The sequence below is a fragment of the Anser anser genome, assembly GCF_964211835.1.
Source record: "Anser anser genome assembly, chromosome: 2".
Lineage (NCBI taxonomy): Eukaryota > Metazoa > Chordata > Aves > Anseriformes > Anatidae > Anser > Anser anser.
In genome coordinates, this window is record NC_139721.1 from 718631 (window position 1) to 736476 (window position 17846).

The 17846-nt window shown below is 66.2% G+C and overlaps 2 protein-coding genes across 2 annotated transcripts in view; one reads left to right on the forward strand and one right to left on the reverse strand.

The window, feature by feature from the left end:
• Positions 1-4402, reverse strand: part of BOP1 (BOP1 ribosomal biogenesis factor) — a 52773-nt gene extending 48371 nt beyond the window's left edge. Inside the window, exons 1-2 of the mRNA XM_083826365.1 lie at positions 4262-4402; positions 3840-4073 (exon numbers count right to left, since the gene is read on the reverse strand). Coding sequence (XP_083682491.1) covers positions 3840-4073; positions 4262-4270 — 243 coding nt within the window. The 5' untranslated portion in view covers positions 4271-4402. The remainder of the gene's footprint in view (positions 1-3839; positions 4074-4261) is intronic.
• Positions 4403-4798: 396 nt separating this feature from the next.
• The window catches only part of HSF1 (heat shock transcription factor 1), a 53435-nt gene continuing 40387 nt past the window's right edge, over positions 4799-17846 (forward strand). Inside the window, exons 1-2 of the mRNA XM_083826372.1 lie at positions 4799-5041; positions 14730-14838. Of these exons, the coding sequence (XP_083682498.1) occupies positions 4904-5041; positions 14730-14838 (247 nt within the window). The 5' untranslated portion in view covers positions 4799-4903. The remainder of the gene's footprint in view (positions 5042-14729; positions 14839-17846) is intronic.

The window sequence follows — 17846 nt, forward strand, 5'->3', positions numbered from 1 at the left end:
CACAGCTCTGCCCGGCACCACGCGGCTCGCGCCGGATTAACGCCGTGCCGGCACGCGGCTCGGTGTCCTGCTCTGCTCGGTCCTCAGCAGCGAGGCTGCCCTCGGTACCCCGTGGGGTTTTAAAGCCCCGCAGACAACACGTGTGGCACCGCAGCTCCCTGAACGCGTCCTCCTGCGGGGAGCAGCAGCTCGCCCCTGGGATCGCGAGGAGGAGCCCAGCTCCGGAGAGGGCCCTCAGCACCCAACGTCCCCCCTGCTTGGGGGGTTCTGCACAGGGGCCAGCAGGACCCAAACGTTGTGGGCGTCGTCTGCAGAGCCTCCAGCCTTCCCTTCGCTTCTCCTGTCTGCTCAAACACAGCAGCAGCATGACAAAAACACAAAGCTCCCGCAGGAGCACACCCAAACATGGGGAGAGCAGCAACGCCCTGGACCCGAAGGGTCCCTCCCGATGCAGAGCCACTGCTCGCGCCTCCCTGAGCTGAGACGGAACCGAGGATTCCTCAGCTGCCTGGATCCAGAGCTATTAAGGGTCAGAACCAGCGTCTGCTCCTCGTGCAGGGGGGGAGCTTTGGGAAAACAGACGAGCCGTCACGACCTGCTCGCCAAGAGGTGCATCTGTGCCACAGCTGCAGCACCTGGGGCTGGCACTGACCTCCTGCCTGCTTCCAGCCGGGCCCGATGGTCTCGGAGGTCTTTGCCAACCCAAACGATTCCACAATTCTGATCTGTGACGCTGGCGGCGGCCTCGGTGCCTGCAGCCAGCTCCTCCAGGAGCCCCGGACAGCCTCACCGCGGGCCACGGTGCTGAGCCCTGCGGCAGCCTGACAAGGGGGGCTCCTCGCTGTCTGCCCTCCCAGCAGCACCGAGCAACACCCGCCTGCCTCCTTTCCCCTTCTCCCGTCCGCACGCGTCCCCTCCCATCAGTCCGTAAGCGTTCTGCTCGCCCGTGCTGCTCTCCCACGCGCGGTCCTGCAGCCCCTGGAGGACGCAGCCTGGGGAATCCTCCCCGAGCTCACTTCACTCGCTGGAAGAGACCCGGGACAGGCGCAAGCCCTGCAGACGCTCCGGAGCCCGGTGCAGGCGGCACGCCGTGGCCGTGCCTGCGGAACGGAGCCGCTCAGCACCAGGCTGGGAACCCACCAGGAGGCTCCTGGGGCACCGCAGGCAAGGCACGAGGGGGCTGCAGCAACCGGGCATCCCCGGGGAGGTCCCGGGTTTAAACCCGCTCTGCAGCGGCTCCCGTGGGACCGACATCTGCAGTTTTGAAGGACGGGGACAGGGCAGCCGTCAGAGCCAGGACCACTGCACGCAGCAAAGCACGGGGCTGTGAGAACGAGGCCTGGGGCGAGCTCTGCTGCAGGCGGGCGGTCCTCACGCTGCCGGGCCAGGAGAGTGCTGCCAGGCTCGCGGGCGGCACCAGAGGGACGGCACGGGGCTGGTGATGGAGCCAAGTGCAACCGCCCAGCTCCAGAGGAGCTGCCGGGGGATCCCCGCTGTATTTGTGCCTCATCTCCCGACTGCGAGGTGCAGGAGGAGCCGGGGGCTGTCCCCGCCACACCTCGTAAGGGCAGCGCCGCGTTACGGCCGGCAGCTGCTTGGGGCACTCACACCGGTCCCCAACGGCGCGGGGCCGTGCTGCAGGGAGATGTGTGTCATTGCCAACAGGTTTGAAGCTTGGGGCTAAAAACCAACCAGAGTTCTGAGAACAAACTCAGCAAAGGCAGAGGAGTCAGGCCTCCGGGCAGCGCCGCTGGTCGGGTGCCTGTTCCCGGCCTACAAACCCGCCCCCAGCAGCGCCCCGAGCACCGAAGCACCGCGCCGGCCTGCTGACGGCAAGCCTTCGGGGGGAGCGCCACCCGCCCCGGGGCGCAGGGGGAGGCTGCCTGCGAGGAGCCAGCTCCCAGGGCTGAGCCCCCCCGGCCTCCCCCAGCACCTGAGGGGCGCAGCAGCGTCCCCGCTCCCTGGTGGGGAAGGCGGCTGGGAGGAGACCCTCAGCGGCAGCCCAAGGAAGGGCTCCGTGTCCGAGCACCCAGAGCCCACACTCCTTCCTGCAGCGCTTTCCTTCTCTGTCCCTGTGAGGAGGAATCCGCCGCTGCCGCGCTGCCAGGGGAGGGCCTTGTTCGGTGCCACCTGAAGACTTCGGCTCGCCCGCAGCTCTGGCCGTGCCACCGAGCACGCCCCTTCAGAGCGCAGCGAGCTAACCAAAATCCAAACAGCACTGGGGCTGTGGAGCCTCCTCCCTGGAGGTCCCCGAACCCGCCCGGACGTGGGGCTGGGACCACCTGGAGCAGCGACGCCCTGCGCGGGGCGCCCCCGGTGTCCCGGCACACGCAGGAGGTGAGCGCATGCCTGGGCACGGCCGGCGCCCTCTAGGCCCCTCCCTGTGCCAAACCCCTCCGGGCGCTGCCGTGGGGGGAAACCCAGGTGGCCGGCAGCTCCACCTCCACCGCCCCTGCTCCGAACCGCCCGCGTGCGACCCAAAGCTCTCCTCGCAGGGTGCGAGGGCGCCCACGTCCAGCTGGGAGCCAGCACCGAGCAGAACGAGCGCCACGAGCCACAAAACTCGCGCGGTTTAGGGAACCGCCTGCTCTGACACGGCAGGCAGCACAACGGAGCCGAGCCGCGGCGGGGCCGGGTGGGCCGCGCGTCCCCAGCAGCTGCCGGAGGTGGCACGGGGACGGGGACAAGGAGCTGCGATGGGGACAGCCCAAAGGGGACTGGTGCTGAGCACTGAAGCCACAGCCCGAGGCCCTGCTGTGAAATCCCTGCAGAGGTCACGAGAACTCCTGCTCCCACTCCGGGCCCCGGTAACGCCTCTACGCATCGCCCGGACAGACAGACAGACAGACACCGGAGAGCCGGGATGACAACGGGGCACTTGCTGGTCCTAGGAACAACGCAGGGCGCAGCAGGATCGGGGACCTGCACGTTACGACAAATTCTGCCGTGCATTTTTCACCGATCTTTGCGCCCGCCTCTTCTGGAACTGAACGAGAGCGTGCCTTCAGGGCAATCAGAAAATAACGAAGGTGTCTGTGGGAGAAGCGCCGGTGACACAGGCTCCAGAAACGCCAAGTGCCAGGGGGGTTTCTCCTGCTCCCAGGCAGGGAGCGCAGCAGCAGCTCAGCAGTGCAGGGGCTGCCCCTGAGCGACTGCGGACAGGGCCCAGGGTGCCCAGCGCCGTGAGCCTGCAGCGGGACATCGGGCCCCGCGCTCGCTTCGTGGCTCAATGTCCCCCTTCGTGGCTCGATGTCCCCCTGCCAGCCCGGCTGCGCCACATGGGACGTGACGGCAGGGCAACGGCCCCGCTGGGAGCCTCCCCCAGCCCAGCAGGGCCACGGGCAGGGTCCTGCCAATCCCACACCCGGGCTGGGGACGGACGGACGGACAGTTGGACGGACAGACGCGAAGCAGCCCCGAGGGGCAGGACCTGGGGGGGCTCCGAGGCCCCCTTGGGACCCAGCGCGTTCAGAGGCTCCACCACCCGGCCCCCACCCCCGGCTCCTCTCCGTGCCTGGGCCCTGCCCCGGCTCCTGCCCCGCAGGCTACGAGCCAGGGGCAGCGGCACCGGGCCCAGGGGCCCCCACGCACCTGCCTGTCCATCTGTCCGTCCATCCGTCTGTCTGTCCGTCCTCCTCCTCACGTGCACTGCAGGTGCTGGGGCAGCGCGGGGTGAGGCCGAGGGGGCTTCCTCCCCCTCCTCCTCCTCCTCCTCTTCTTCCTCCTCCTCCTCCTCCTCCCCCCCCGTCCACTCCAGTCCCTTCCCCACCCTCGGTCAGGCCCAGCTCGGGCCCGCAGCCCTCCCCCACCGCTGCCCCGGCCTCGACCCCGCTCCTCACCCGCGCCGCAGGGGCTGTGGTGCTGCCGGGCTCGTCCTTGTCCTCCTCATCCTCATCCTCATCTTCCTCCTCGTCGTCTTCCTCCTCGTCCTCTTCCTCATCCTCTTCCTCACTGCTCTCCTCCTCCTCCCGCTCGCTCTCCCCCCAGCTCTCGCTGCCGCTCCCCTCCCGCCCCCAGCCCTCGCTGTCCGCAGGCTCCGGCTCCTCCGCTCCGCGGCTCGGCGCCTCCCGGGGCTGCGGGGAGAGGGAAACGGGGGGGGGTCAGCGCCGGGCCCCGCGCACCGGCCCCGCGGCACCCCGGGACCCCCGGTAACCATAGCAACCCCCGGTAACCATGGTAACCCCCCGGTAACCATAGCAGCCCCCGGTAACCCCCCCGGTAACCATGGTAACCCGGTAACCCCCCCCCCCCCCCGCCCCACCTCCGCCATGCCGGTGCCGCGTGCGCCGCCGCCGCGCTCCTCGTGCGCCGGGGTCAGAGGTCACGGCCCCGCCCCCAGCCGCCTCCTTCCGCCTTCCGGGGCCGGCCCCGCCCCCGGGGGGGTACCGGAGGGAGGGTACCGGAGATGGGGGGGTACCGGGGAGGCCGCGCCGCGCGTGCCCGGCAGCGGCGGGGTCAGAGGGCAGAGGGCTCGCGGCACCACGCGCATGCGCCGCGGTCAGCGGCCCCCTCCCGAGCCCTGCGCGCCGCGCATGCGCGCGGAGAGCCCGGCGGGGAGGCGGGGGCAGAGCGCATGCGCAGTCCGCGCGGGAGGGCGGGGGCCTGGCGGAGAAACGCCGTGGGCGGGGCGGCGGGCGGCGGGCGCGCATGCGCAGCTCCTCCCCCCGCTTCTCCGTGGCGGGCGGCGGGGCGGGGGCGTGCCCCCCGGGGCGGGGGCGGGGCGGTGCCGCGCATGCGCGCGGGCTCCCGGCGCGGGGGGCTCGTCCCGGCGGCGTCCCAAGATGGCGGCGGCCATGCAGGGCCCCGCGGGCGGCGCTGCGCAGGCGGCGGCCGGGCCCCGCGGCGGCGGCGGGCGGCGGCGGCTCTGAGCCCCTCGAGGCCGGGCCCCGAGGGCGCAGCGGCCATGGAGGGCCCCGGCGCGGCGGCGGCGGTGGGCGCCGGGCCCGGCGGCGGCGGCGGCAGCAACGTGCCCGCCTTCCTCACCAAGCTGTGGACGCTGGTGGAGGACCCCGACACCGACCCGCTCATCTGCTGGAGCCCGGTGAGCACCGGCCGAGGCCGCGGGGCTCGGGTCCCGGCAGCGGGCGAACGCCCGCTGCCGGGAGCCGACCCCGCGGCCGAGGCCCGGGCGTTTTACCGGAAAAAAAAAACCGTTCCTTCCCCTTTTTTAACCTCCCTTTTGCTCGCCCGCGGTTAATTGCCGGGGTTTAATTGCTCTGCTGTTAGCCCGTAATGACCGGTGGCGTCAGGGGCTCGGGAGCGCGGGTCCTGAGGGGATTCCTGCGAGGAAAGGCGCAAACGGGGCGGGCGTGAGGGGGGATTCGGGAAGAAAACGGGAAAATGAACGTCAGAGGGGGGTAAAAGCGCGTGGGGCGGGGGTGGGCACAAATTGGGGGGGTGCGAGGGGAAATCTGTGAGGGAAATAGGAAAATAAACGCCAGAGGGGTAAAAGTTCAGAGCGTGTGAGCTTGTAGTTGGGCTTTAGGGCTCGAGAGTGCGGGTCCTGAAGGGATTTCTGTGAGGAAAAGCACAAACTGGGGGGGTGTGAGGAGAAATCTGTGGAAAAAATGGGAAAATAAATGTCAGAGGAGGTAAAACTGCACGGAGCGTGTGTGCGTATGGACTTCTGGTAGGGCTTCAGGGGCTCGGGAGTGTGGGTCCTGAAGTGCTTTCAGTAAGGAAAGGCAAAAATTGGATGTATGTGAGGAGAAATCCACGAAGAATGCAGGAAAATGAACATCAGAGGAGGTAAAACTGCGGAGTGTGGGTGTGTGTGAACCTCCAGTTGGGCTTTGGGGGCTCTGCAGTGTGGGTCCTGAAGGGATTTCTGTAAGGAAAGGGGCAAATTGGGTCTGTGTGAGGAGAAATTGGTGAAGAAAATAGGAAAACAAGTGTTAGAGGGGGTAGAACTGCGCAGAGTGTGAGTGTGTGAACTTCTAGTTGGGCTTTAGGGCTCAGCAGTGTGGACCCTGAAGGGATTTCTGTAAGGAAGGGCACAAATTGGGTGCGTGCGAGGAAAAATCCGTGAAGAAAGTAGGAAAATAAACATCAGAGGAGGTAAAACTGCACAGTGTGTGTGTGTGAGTGTGTCAACTTCTAGTTAGGCTTTGGGGGCTCAGGAGTGTGGATCCTGAGGTGATTTCAGTGAGGAAAGGTGCAAATTAGGTGTGTGTGAGGGGAAATCTGTGAAGAAAGCAGTGAAATAAGTCAGAGGAGGTAAAACTGCACGGTGTGTGTGTGTGAACTTCCAGTTGGGCTTTGGGGCTCAGCAGTGTGGGTCCTGAAGCCCTTTCTGTAAGGAAGGGCACAAGTTGTGTGTCTGTGAGGAGAAATCTGTGAAGAAAACGGGAAAATAAGCCTCAGAGGAGGTAAGACAACACAGCGTGTATGTGTACAGCCTTCTGACTCGGCTTCTTTAAGGTGGGGTCTTCAGATTTTGTCTGCGGTTTGTCAGCGCGCTGTGCTCCGGCCCCTCTCGCTGTGGATCTCCTCTCGCCCCGCAGGCAGTGCCGGCGGCTCCGCTCCGTCCCCGGGGGCCGGCACCGACCCGGAGCAGCTCACCCTTGCCCTCGCCCTCGGCTCCTGCCCTGCCCCGGCCGCCGCCCCCGCCCCGAGTTCCTTTGCTTCAGAGGCAGCCGCGCTCCCTGCCTGCGCCCTGCTCGCGGAGGCGGCTCCCGAGGGGTTTGGGATCAAAACGCCTTCCTGGTGGGAACCCGCCGGCGTTCCTCACGGGAAGACGGGGCGGCCCCAGCTCGGTTAGCGGCAGCGAGGTTAAACGGGAGGCGATCTGCAAACCTGGCCTGGTGGGCAGCCCCCGGGTTAGCGCTGGCTGCTGCCCGCCTCCCGCCAGCCCCAGCGCTTGTCCCGTTCGTCCAGAGGGAGCGCAGAGCCAGCGGTGCCGCAGAAGGAAGCTGCGCCCGCTTTGGTGGCAGTGCCCCGGCTGCCGCTTTGGCACGTTGGTGCGGCTTCTCACCTGGCTGGATTGCCCGAGGCTCTCCCGTTCCCTCAGGCAGCTCCGAGCCCGTTTGGATCCCCGGAGAGCTGCGCCTGGGAGCAGAGCTGGCAGGAAACCGGTGTCGGTTCTGCTCCTGCGGAGCAGCGCCTGGCGGGCTCTGGCGAGTGTCAGTGCCGGCGGCGGGGCAGGGCCGCTCCTCGGTGTCTGCCACGCGCTGCGCTGCTGTGACCGTGCTGAAAGCAAACCGTGCCACTGGGGGCTTCGGCCCCGCCGAGCTCAATCCCCTGGAGGAGGCCGGTGGGAGGGAGCCTCCCCTTGGCAGCGGTGGGCCCCAGAGCAGCGGGGCCCCGCACGGTGGCGCCCCTTGGATGGAGGGGCTGGGGGCGAGCGTCCCCCCCTGCCCTGCCCCGCTTGTCGCGGCTGCCCTGCGGCCCTCGGGTCCCTGGGGAAGGGCTCCAGGCCCTGCCCACGCAGGTGATGGGGGGCTGGGGCGCCTCTGCTGCAGGAGCTGGGGGCCCTCAGCCTGGGGGAGGGAAGGCCCCGGGGAGAGCTCACAGTGCCCTGTCAGGGCCTGAAGGGGCTGCGGGGCAGCTGGGGAGGGGCTGCTGGTCGGGGGGTGGTGGTAGGATGAGGGGGAATGGCTTTAAACTAGATATGAGGGAGAAATTCTTTACTCAGAGGGTGCTGAGGCTGAGGCCCAGGCTCCCCGAGGAGCTGGGGGTGCCCCATCCCTGGCAGTGCCCAAGGCCGGGCTGGGTGGGGCTGGGGGCCCTGCCCAGGGCAGGGACTGGAACTAGCTGGTCTGTGAGGTCCCTTCCAACCCGAACCATTCCGTGATCCTATGAAAGGCGAATGGGGGAGGCATCGGGAGAGGAGGGGGCGCGACCTCCTGCCTGCTGGGGAAGGCTGTGGCCCTCCTGTTCCTCCTGCCCCACGCTGGCGCTGCGCGTGCTGCGCCCTGGGGGCACGATGAAGGCCTGGGGAGGGCCGGGGGCTGCGCTGGGACCGGGAGGGGAGGTGGGCTCGGTGCTGCCAGCTCCGTGCTCTGCGCTTGGGCAGCGGGAGGGCAGGAGCCTCGGGGAAGCTCCTGACAGGGAGAGCGGGGAGGAAGCCGCGGGACGCAGCGTCCTGCCCCAGCCCGAAGCCCGACTTCAGAATTTGCTGGGCTTGGGCGTGTGGAGGGCCCGCGCCCGCAGCCGGTAGGCCCCCGGCCCGGCTCTGACAGCGTGGGGGAGTCCTCGGGGCCAGGCACGGTGAGCCCAGCGTGGGGGAGCCCCGGGCTTGCCCCGGCTCAGGCGCGGCGAGGTGACGCAGGCACGGAGAGCAGCCGGGGTTCAGCAGCCCCGCGGCACGAGGCCGGCAGCAAGGTGTGGGGGGGACACTCTGCGGCCGTGCTCGGGCCGGTGGCTCTGCCGGTGCCGTCGGGCAGCGGAGGGGAGCGGAGCACGTCGGATAGCCGCTGGATATCCTCGGCAGCGGCTCCTTTTGCCAGAAGCGCGCGCGGGCTTCCTGCGCAGCCAGCCCCACCGCAGGGCTCCCTGCCCAGCGCGGTCGGTCCCTGGGGGCATTTCCCTGCCCGGCCCACGCCGCCTCCCCTCGTGCGGCTCCCCAGCGCTGCGCGTCTCCGGCACGGTGCTGGCCGCGTGTGAGGCCCTGGCGTACGGCTCTAGGAGCGCGCAGGGGCACTGCGGTACCGGTGTGCTCGTAAAGAGTTCGGATTCGGGGCCTGCGAACGTTCCCTGGAATCCAGGAGCCGGGAGGAGGGGGGTCTGTGGCTGCCGGGCAGTCAGCGGGGGAAGTGGCAGGTCTGGCTTGTGCTTTATCCCGTACACGCAAAGATCGCAGCAACTGTCAGGGATTTCCCAGGGGTAGGTGGTCCAGCCTGACCTACAGGGGGAGGGTTGCTTTGGCGGGGCGTTAGGCTTTAAAACCAAAAAAAAACCCAGCCATTTTTCAGAGTTCTTCAACGCCTGAATTATTTTCTTCCAAATTTGTGTTTGTAACGCAAATTCAGACCAACCCTCATGAGCAGGGCGGGCAGAACAAAGCGCGGATTTGTAGGAGGTGGCGACGGCTGTGGCTGCGTTGGGTTTCCCCCTGACTTCAGGTTCAAGGACGGTCGCCCGCAGGGGCGTGCTGAACCTCGGGGGAACTGGGAGGTGCCCCGAGCCCCGGCAGGGGGGTGGGCAGGGGGCAGCCCCGCTCGCAGCCACCGCTCACAGCCCCGGGGCTGCTCCGCGTTTCCTGAGCCCAGCTCTGAGCAGGGAGCCCGGAGAAACGATTCGGCACAGGGCGCTCAGGGCCTCTGGCCTCGGAAACCTCAGCCCCTCGGGCTTCTGCGCCGCCTGCAGCCCGTCCCTTTGTGCGTACCGCAGGGATTTGTAGGGAATTTGTTCGTGGAGATGGTGCAGGGGCACTCGGAGCTCCGTGGGGTCCCGGAGGGGCTGAGGCCGGGGGCTCCTCTGGTGCCCAGCCCCGCGTCCAGGTGGGTTTGGGGGTCTCTGAGGAGGAGATGCCTGACCCTGCTGGACCCGCCCGTGGTCCTGGGAGTGCCTGGCTCAGCCCAGCCTTCTGTAGGTCCCCGTGCCCCTCGGGTCCACCTCCTGCCCAGCGCCTTTGCTGCGGAGGAAGCTCCCGAGCCCCCTATCAGAACAAGCTGGGAGCTCCCGGCTTGACCTGCGAAGCGGAGATAACGGCGTGCCCTGTGCTGGCTGCCGGGCTGCGGGCCCAGCCCAGGGGGATTTGGGGGGTACGGCTCGCGGCGCTGCGTGCTTTCGCTTCCAGCTGTGAGGGGCGGTGAGGAGCTGGCGTGAAGTCCCTCTGTGCGGGCAGCACTTCCTCCTTTGGCTCGGTTTTCCCCATTTGCGATGTATTTTTCACTGGCTGTGCTTTCTCTTGCCGTTGAGGCGTTCCTTAAATAAAAATCAGAGAATCACAGAATTGTAGGGGTTGGAAGGGACCTCCAGAGACCATCGGGTCCAACCCCCCTGCCAAAGCAGGTTCCTTAGAGCAGGCTGCCCAGGTAGGCGTCCAGACGGGCCTTGAATATCTCCAGAGAAGGAGACCCCACAACCTCCCTGGGCAGCCTGTCCCAGCGCTCCGTCACCCTCACCGTGAAGAAGTTCTTTCTCATGTTGGTGAGGAGCTTCCTGTGCTCCATTTTGTGGCCGTTGCCCCTTGTCCTGTCCCCACAGAGCACTGAGAAGAGGTTGGCCATGTCCCTCTGTCTCCCACAGCTCAGGTATTTACAGACATCGGTGAGATCCCCCCTCAGCCTTCTCTTCTCCAGGCTGACCAGCCCCAGGTCTCGCAGCCTCTCCTCCCGGGGGAGGTGCTCCAGGCCCCGTACCGTGTTTGTGCCCCTCCACAATTTCTTAAGAATTCGGTCAGGGGACTCCTGCTGCCAAACCCTTTTACGCTTCCTTCTGCGCGTGTGCCTCGGCTCCGTCGCCACGCGCGGGACGCGGCGCGGTCCCCAGGGGCGGCAGCGTGGCGCTAGAGCCGGGCGCGGGGGCGGAGGTGCCCGAGCTCCTCGGGCTGGGGCTGTCACACGGCAAAGTAAAACCGCTGTCGGGAGGCACGGCGCTCCCTTCGCCCAACGAAGCACTGGGAGAAGGAAGAGCCCCGAGGAGCCCACGGGTGCGAATAGGCCGTGACTAACGGTTGTTGGCGAAAGTAAGGCAAAAGTAAGGAGAGCCGGCTGCCTGGCAGGCCTCGTGGCGTCAAAACAGTAGTTGGACGGTGGGGTGGGAGTAAAGGTGTGGGCGCGGCTGTGCCCCAAACCCTTGCACAGCCTGGGGCTGAACCTGGCCCCCCCGGGGCTCCTCCGGGCTCCCCGGTGGCTGCTGGAGCGAGGCCTGGTGCTGAGCGAGGCCTGGTGCTGAGCGGCAGCTGTGGCCTCGCTCCCGGCAGCGTCGTGCTCGAGGGGAGGGATGTGGCTCGGGACGGGCTGCGGGGGGAGGTGGCGGCGCCGGCCCTGCAGGTGTCTGGGACGTGCGGATGCGGCCCCGAGGGACGCGGTCAGGGCTGGGCGGTTGGCTTGGGCTCGGGGACCTCGGGGGCCCTGTGCCACGCGGGTGGCTCGGCGATGCCCTCGGCTGTTCGGCGCCTCCCTCTGGCGCTGCCCACCCTGAGCTGCTGGGGGCTGGGGGCGCCTCGCCCGCAGAGCGCCCGCCCGCGGCTGCGTGCCCGCGAGGTTTTGCGGCACCTGCAGGCTCGGCCTTTGTCCCGGGCGCTGGAGCTCGGCTCCTCCAGGCCCCACCGCGCTCGCACGTGGCACGGCGTCCCGGTGACAGCAGAGGCCGGCTGCTGGGAAGTCGGGCTCGTTGGGGCCGTCGCGGGGCGCCGTGCTTCGGGCACCGGCTCGCTCGGCCCCTGGGCTGGGGCAGGGTTCTCCGCGTCGCGCCGGGGCCGCGGGGGAGAACTTGCGCTGGGCGGAACTCGCACGGAACGGCCCCACGCGTGCCTTCCCCCCAGTGAGGAGGGGGTTCCTTACCTAGAGCCACACGACTCGCCTCCAGACGCGGCGTGAGGAGCCCGTGAGCTTCCTGCAGCGGTGAGCGCGTGGCCGCGGAGCTGCGGCTTTGTGGCATGCCCTGGGGATCGCCGAAACGCTGCGGTTGGGTGGCGTGTCCCCGGCGGCAGCCGAGCCGGTTCGAGGGCCTGCCCTGCCCGTCCTGCCGCCGCTGCTGCTGGGGACCGAGCCGTCAGCAGCCCGGCCCCGCGTGGGCCAGTGCTCGGGGCGCAAAGGGAGAGGGGCCGAGGGCTCAGGGCCCGCGCGAGGCGCTGAGGGCAAGGAGAAGGGGAGGGGGGGCTGTGGGTACAGCGTGCTGCCGCAGAGGTTCCAGCGGCGCGCTGAGCGCCCCCGCCAGCCGTCACAAGCGCCCTGGGGCCGGGCTGCTCCTAGGGCCGCTGCCGGCAGCAGCTGGGTGCGCTGAGCCCCGCGCCTCCAGCCAGCCGTGGGAGGGCTGCCGCGGCCCCGCGGCCTCGCCTCTCGCTGCTGGCACCGAGGACAGCGCCCTGCGCGCCACGTGCCGGGGGGGGGGGGGGGGGAGTGGGCTTTGGAACGGGAGCCCCTCGCTCCCTTCCCGCGGCATGCGCGGCCGCCCCGGGGACGCCCAGCCTCGCTGGTAGAGGGCTTTTGGTGGCGGGAGAGGTGTCAGCGGCCGCTCTGACCTCGGCGTTTGGGGTGCCTCGGAAACGATCCCGAAGGGGAGCGTAGCCAAAGCCGTACCTGGATGGGCGTGAGAAATGGCGCGGAATTAACAGAAACTGATGGTGCTGCTTCACCTCTCCTCTGCACACGCAGTCCTTTCTGGAGGAAAGAATTGGGGCAGATCTCGTGCTTCTGCAAAGCGTTTGGTACTCTGCCCCGCGGAAAACCGTGCATGCAAGTGGAGGATGTGGGGGATTCACAAAGAACCGGGGGGCTGGCGGGAGCTTGGACGGGCGCTGGGCCCTGGGGTCCCTCCAGCGCTGCACCAAGGTCAGGTCTTGGGGCGCTCGTGAGTGCTGGGTGGAAGCGGCTTTGGTGCAGGAGGTGCATTGGGGAAAAAGAATCTCAGGACGCTGTTGGGCGCCGTTAACACGCGGGGATTCGGGACGCCGCTCGGAGGAAGGCAGGCAGCCTTGGGAGGGGGAATAATAGAAACGAGGCAGAAGTCGGTAACGGCCGCGCGGGGCTGATGTGCTCCTCGCTGTGCGGCTCATCCTGCCGCTTACGGACGATTTGATCAGGGCCTGCTCCCCGTAAGCCTCCGCGCGCCTGCCTGAGGCCTCCCCCTTCCCTCTTTCAGGGGGTGCAGGCAAGCTGCTGCCAACAGCGAGCGGAGGAGCTCGGAGGGCCGAAGGGCACCTGGCGAGGGCGCAGGGAGGCGTTTGGCTGCCCACGGGCGGCCTGGAGGTGTGAGTGGTCGTGGTGCTTACAGGCACGGAGCCCTGGGCGCCTGGGGCTGGAGGGGGCCCTCAGGATCAGGTAGCTCCAGCCCCCTGCGTGGGGGGATTGCAGAGGGAAGTGCCTGCTCAGAACAGCGGTTCAGTGGTGCGGTGTTAAAAATACGTTTTTGGGCTCTGCCTCCAACAGCATGATGAAGGAAATTCCCTGGGGGGTGTTCCTCCTGCCGGGCCTGAGGGCTGGGGGCCCCTCGGTCCCTCTGCCTGTGACGGAGCCGTCCTGGGGCCGGGTGGCTCTCCGTGGGGCCGGGTGGCTCTCCGTGGGGCCGGCGGCGTCCCGGCCCTCCTTGGGGAGTCGGGAAGTCCGCTGGGGCTCCTGCGGAGCACCCGGTGAGTCTTCGGAAGGAGTAATGAAGCTCGTCCGTGGGTCACGGAGCCCAGACTGTGAACTTGTAATAAACTCTGGCTGCGTTCTGTCGTTGGCAGGCAGAACCCTGTAAAGTGTGGGGTTTCACGGTCTTAATTCTGTAGGATTTGTGCCGCGTCGAACTCACCCAGAAACTTGAAAAGTAAGACGAGCCTGTCTGAAAATCAGATCCCCGGGGCGGCCGCTCTGACTCGCCTCGCGCTAGCGTCCTGCTGGCCGCCTCCTTTCCCCGCAGCCGTGCGCTGGCACTCGGCGCCCGTCCGCAGCCCGTGCACGCTGCCGCGCGTGGGGGGCGCCTGGCTCGGCCGCAGCGCTGCTGGGGACGGGGCCTCGGGGTTCTGGTGACGCTCTTGGAAGGCCTCGGTGCAGGGAGGCCGGGTGCCTCGCGGCAAGGCCGCGGCGGCTCTCCCCCAGCACTGCTGCCAGCGCTGCGTGCCGCTGGTACGTGGAACAGTATTAGCAGGAGGAGTGCTTCGTCATGGGAGCAAATCCGGGTCGTGAGGTGCGTTTGGAGCTCGGCGTCGCGGTGCCAGGATGAAAACCCCTTCCTGTGCTGTTCTGCGGATGCTCACGCTGACGGTGTAACCCCTGCTTAGAGGGCCGGGAGGTAACGGAAGCCACGCATGATAGAATGGCACCACGGACGTGGAAGCTGAACGGCTGAAGCACGACCGTGGCTGCTTGTCGGGATGGCTGCGATAGCCGACGTGACGGCGCGCTCGCGGCGCGCTGTTCGCCTCTCCCCGACGCCCGCTATTTACTATTTAAAATATTCACGGGCCGCAGTGACCAAACCCCGGGGCGCTGCTCCTGCTCCCGCCGCCCCGGCGCTGCGTCCCGCAGGTCCTCGCCCACCTGGGCGGCCCCGGGCTGGGCGGCAGGCGCGCCGAGACTGGCAGGATGCGGAATCGGTTTAATTTGCTCGCAGATGTTGACATTTCGAGTCAGGCTCGCCTGGCTGTCTGTATTTGCTCAGGAGAGCGCTGGCTGGTGCGGTAGGTACGAAAACAAGCTAATTGGGACGAGTCGCGGAATTAACAGATTTGCAGCCGTGCAAACTGGGGCTTGATCTTTGTAGCGTGCTTAACCTCCTGCCTCGTGCCTTCAGGCTCCGGGGAGCTGAGCTCCGCTGCCTCCCCCAGGTTAGCGGCCCGGTGACGGTGCGGGGCTGCCAGCCCTATGCCAGCCCTGTGCCAGCCCACGGTGCCCGGCTGGCGAAGGTGCTGCCCCGCTCAGCTCGGGGCCGCGTTGGCGTGCACTCGGGTGGCAGTAACTTGGCAATAACTCGGGTGCGCTCCTGCCTGCGGCTGCGGGGCCGCAGGGGACGGGCCCCTGACCCCTCTGCTCGCGGAAACCGGGGCCGGCACCGGAGGAAGGAGGGGGCAGGCGGGTGGGCTCATCGCCTCCCGGGGTGACGGCGGCTGATAACGTGTCGTTTTGTTTTGTTTTGGACAGAGTGGAAACAGCTTCCATGTGTTTGACCAAGGACAGTTTGCCAAGGAGGTACTCCCCAAGTACTTCAAGCACAACAACATGGCCAGCTTTGTCCGGCAGCTCAATATGTGTAAGTATCTCCCCAGCAGCGCAGGGGCGAAGCGTGACGTTTGTCCTGAGGAGGCTCCTCGCCGCTGCCCGGGTCCGATGTCGGGGATGCTTTGTTTGACGTGGGAGCGTTTGCTGCCCTCGCAGTTATTTGGGGGACCCAGGGGAAGGTTTAGGGTTGGCCTCTGCTGACAGGAATAACTGCTAATGCCGAAAACCTGTGCCAGAGGTGAAGAACCTCGAGCTGTCAGCTTTTTATCTTGCTCTTCCCTGGGTGTTAGCCCAGGAGCTGTGAACGCTCCCTCTGCGCTCGCCCGCCGTTAGCGCTGGAGGTGGCGCTCCTTGCCACCCTCTGATGAGGCAGGAGCTCCTCTGGAAGGCTTCCAGCTGGACAGAGCCGCCGCGTGTGACAGCTTGTTAATTTTCTAACCGCTTTCTTCAGGGGATGTTGCTGCCAGAGTCATGTAAAGCGGGCGCTGACTGAACTTGCCCGTCTAAGCAGCAGTTGTTTTTCCCCCTCAGAGCCACGGCAGAGCGGGGCTGGAAGGCTCTCGCCGTCATTAAGCCCGACCCTCTGCCTCGAGGCAGGATCAGCTACCTCCGTCTTGTTCCGGTGCCTTAGCGAGTGTTTCTGTGAGCCTCCAATCACCAGGATGCTCCGAGTTCCTCAGGGAAATGCTTTCAGCGTAAGGATGGCATGGCGCTGGAGCTGGTTGCTGAACGCCTTCCTTGCTGCCGTTCAAACCCTCCGCTTCTTTCCTATCTGCCGGGGGTATTGTGGGGCGATTTATTCCTCTGTGTCTTCGAAGCAGTGATGGAATCATACGGCTAGAGAAGGCCGGTAAGATCACCAAGGCCAGCCGGCCCCTAACACCACGAGTCCACCACCAAACCCCGTCCCTACACGTCTCTGAGATACCTCCAGGTCGGGACCCCAGCACCCCCCCCAGGGCCTGGCCACCCCGTGGAGGAATTCCTCCTGGGTCTGACCCAGCCCTCCCTGGCACAACTCGATGCCTCTCCTCACTCCTCTCTTTTTTCTGTTTTTCCCTTTTTTTTTTCCTGTTTAAGAAGCAGTAGCCTGGCTTTGATTCTCAGGGGCTGCTTTCCGGCGTTCAACAATTTGCGTTTCTTTCCGAACTGACATTTTTTGCGTCTTTGTTGAGGCTTCTGCGTGGCTCCCATGACGGCGTTGGCCTTTTTCTCAGGAGCGTGGCTCTGACTTTTATGTTCGGTTCACGATCCACTGCCGTGCTCGGATCCTCTTCTGTGCAGCTGCTGCCTCCCCGCGGGTTTGCCCTCCTGTGTCTGCTTCGTTGTGTTCCTGCCTGAGAGTCGCACCTCGGGTTGGTCACTCGTGGTGCCCGTCATGCCCCTGGACCTGGGCTCTGCAGCCCTGCCAGGCAGGCAGCGCGGCTCTTCCCGCGGTGTTTCCTCAGCCGGTTCAGTAAACGTGTTCTGTTCACTCCTTCGTGCCATTGAGGAAATTCCGAGTAGGACCAGGCCTGTTACACGCTCTTGCACTGTGCTACAACATGTTTCTCCAGCTGCTCACTAAGCGAGGCTTTCTGCTGGCTTTACACCCCCGTTACGTTGGTTTCATCTCGGTGGTTTCCTCCCTAGGAGGATGTCACCACCTGAAGTATCCTCCCTGTGAGGATGCCATGCTCCACCTGAAATAGCTCCAGCTTTCTGTTGATAGAGCTCGGTACCCTGGCACGGGAGCCCCGTAAATTGCCTTAATGGCCCTCCCTGGCCTTTTCGTGACTTTTTTTCTTTTAACTTATGCACCTGTGTGTGTGAGCAGTGGCGCTGGCTTGCATCAGCTCTCTGGAAGGGTCAAGCATCACTGGGGAACTGGGGAACGCTCCCTCTCCCGTTGCAGCTAAGGAGAGGTCTGCCCAAAACACCAAACCCTGCTGGGGGAAGGAGGGGGCGCTCGGGCAGCTCCGTGTCACCCACACGGGGCGTTGCTGCAGCCCTGGGCGCAGAGGGAGGAGGGCGCTGGTTCCCACGAAGCACTTGCCCGCAGCTGCCTGCAGTACTCACACCTCCCGGATCGCTTCCGAAGGCGACCAGCCTGAGCACCATCACCCTGTGAAGCCGGGGAAGGGCTGCTGTGGCTGGGGGGTGGTAGCACAGGGCACGCTGCCTGGGCTGCTCCCGCACCGCACACGTGGTGCTGTAGGGCCGGGGGAATATGGGAATAGCGTTCATCCGTGTGTCAGCTCCTCCTCTCGTCGTGGGATGGGGGAGCTGGGGCGGGGTTAGCTGATCAGGCAAGCAGGTCTGACTGACGAGGCGTTCTTCTAAACGGGGCGACGAGTAATAAATCTCCAAGACAGGAGCGAAACTCCGTTCTAACAGCACCTTTCCTAAAAGGTTCAGTATTTCTGGAAAAAACCAAGGTATGGCCAGAAATGGAACAGAGATCTTTTTGAAGACCTCAGGGGTCTGGTTCTCCGGCAGCCTTCCTGCCCTCGAGCAGCCGTTTGCATCTCTCCGGTGTCCTCCGGCACAGCACGGGGCAGTGTCGAGGCTGGGAGGCCGGGTTCCACGCCCTGCACCAGCGAGCGAGGGAATGGCCGTCCATCCTCAGGTGGCTATAGCTGCGTTTTTCTGTGTCGAGTCTGGGTGCTGACATCGCTCCTGGCCTTCCTGCTCTCCATTACAGCGCATTTGATTTGCTTGCGTTATAAAAGGGATTTCCTGGCTGCTGATGGGTGGCAGGTGGAGGATTTCAGTTTATTTATGGTTGGCAGAGATGGCATACGTATGTCCCAACCTCAGTGAATCCGGAGCTTGTCCCTACGCTGCTCGTCCTTTTGCCTGGAGAGCAGGGCTTGCTGAGGAGCACGGAGCAAGGGAAGTGCCTGGAACAGAGCCTGACTTTCTGTACGTAGTTCATCGGGGTTTGCTTGTTCTGCTCCCCGTCCAGGTGTGCGGTTATCACTGCAGCAACCCACGCTGCGGTGTGCCAAGCCTAGCTCTGCCCTCCTGCTGCCTGCTCGCAGCGGAACTCGCGGCTGG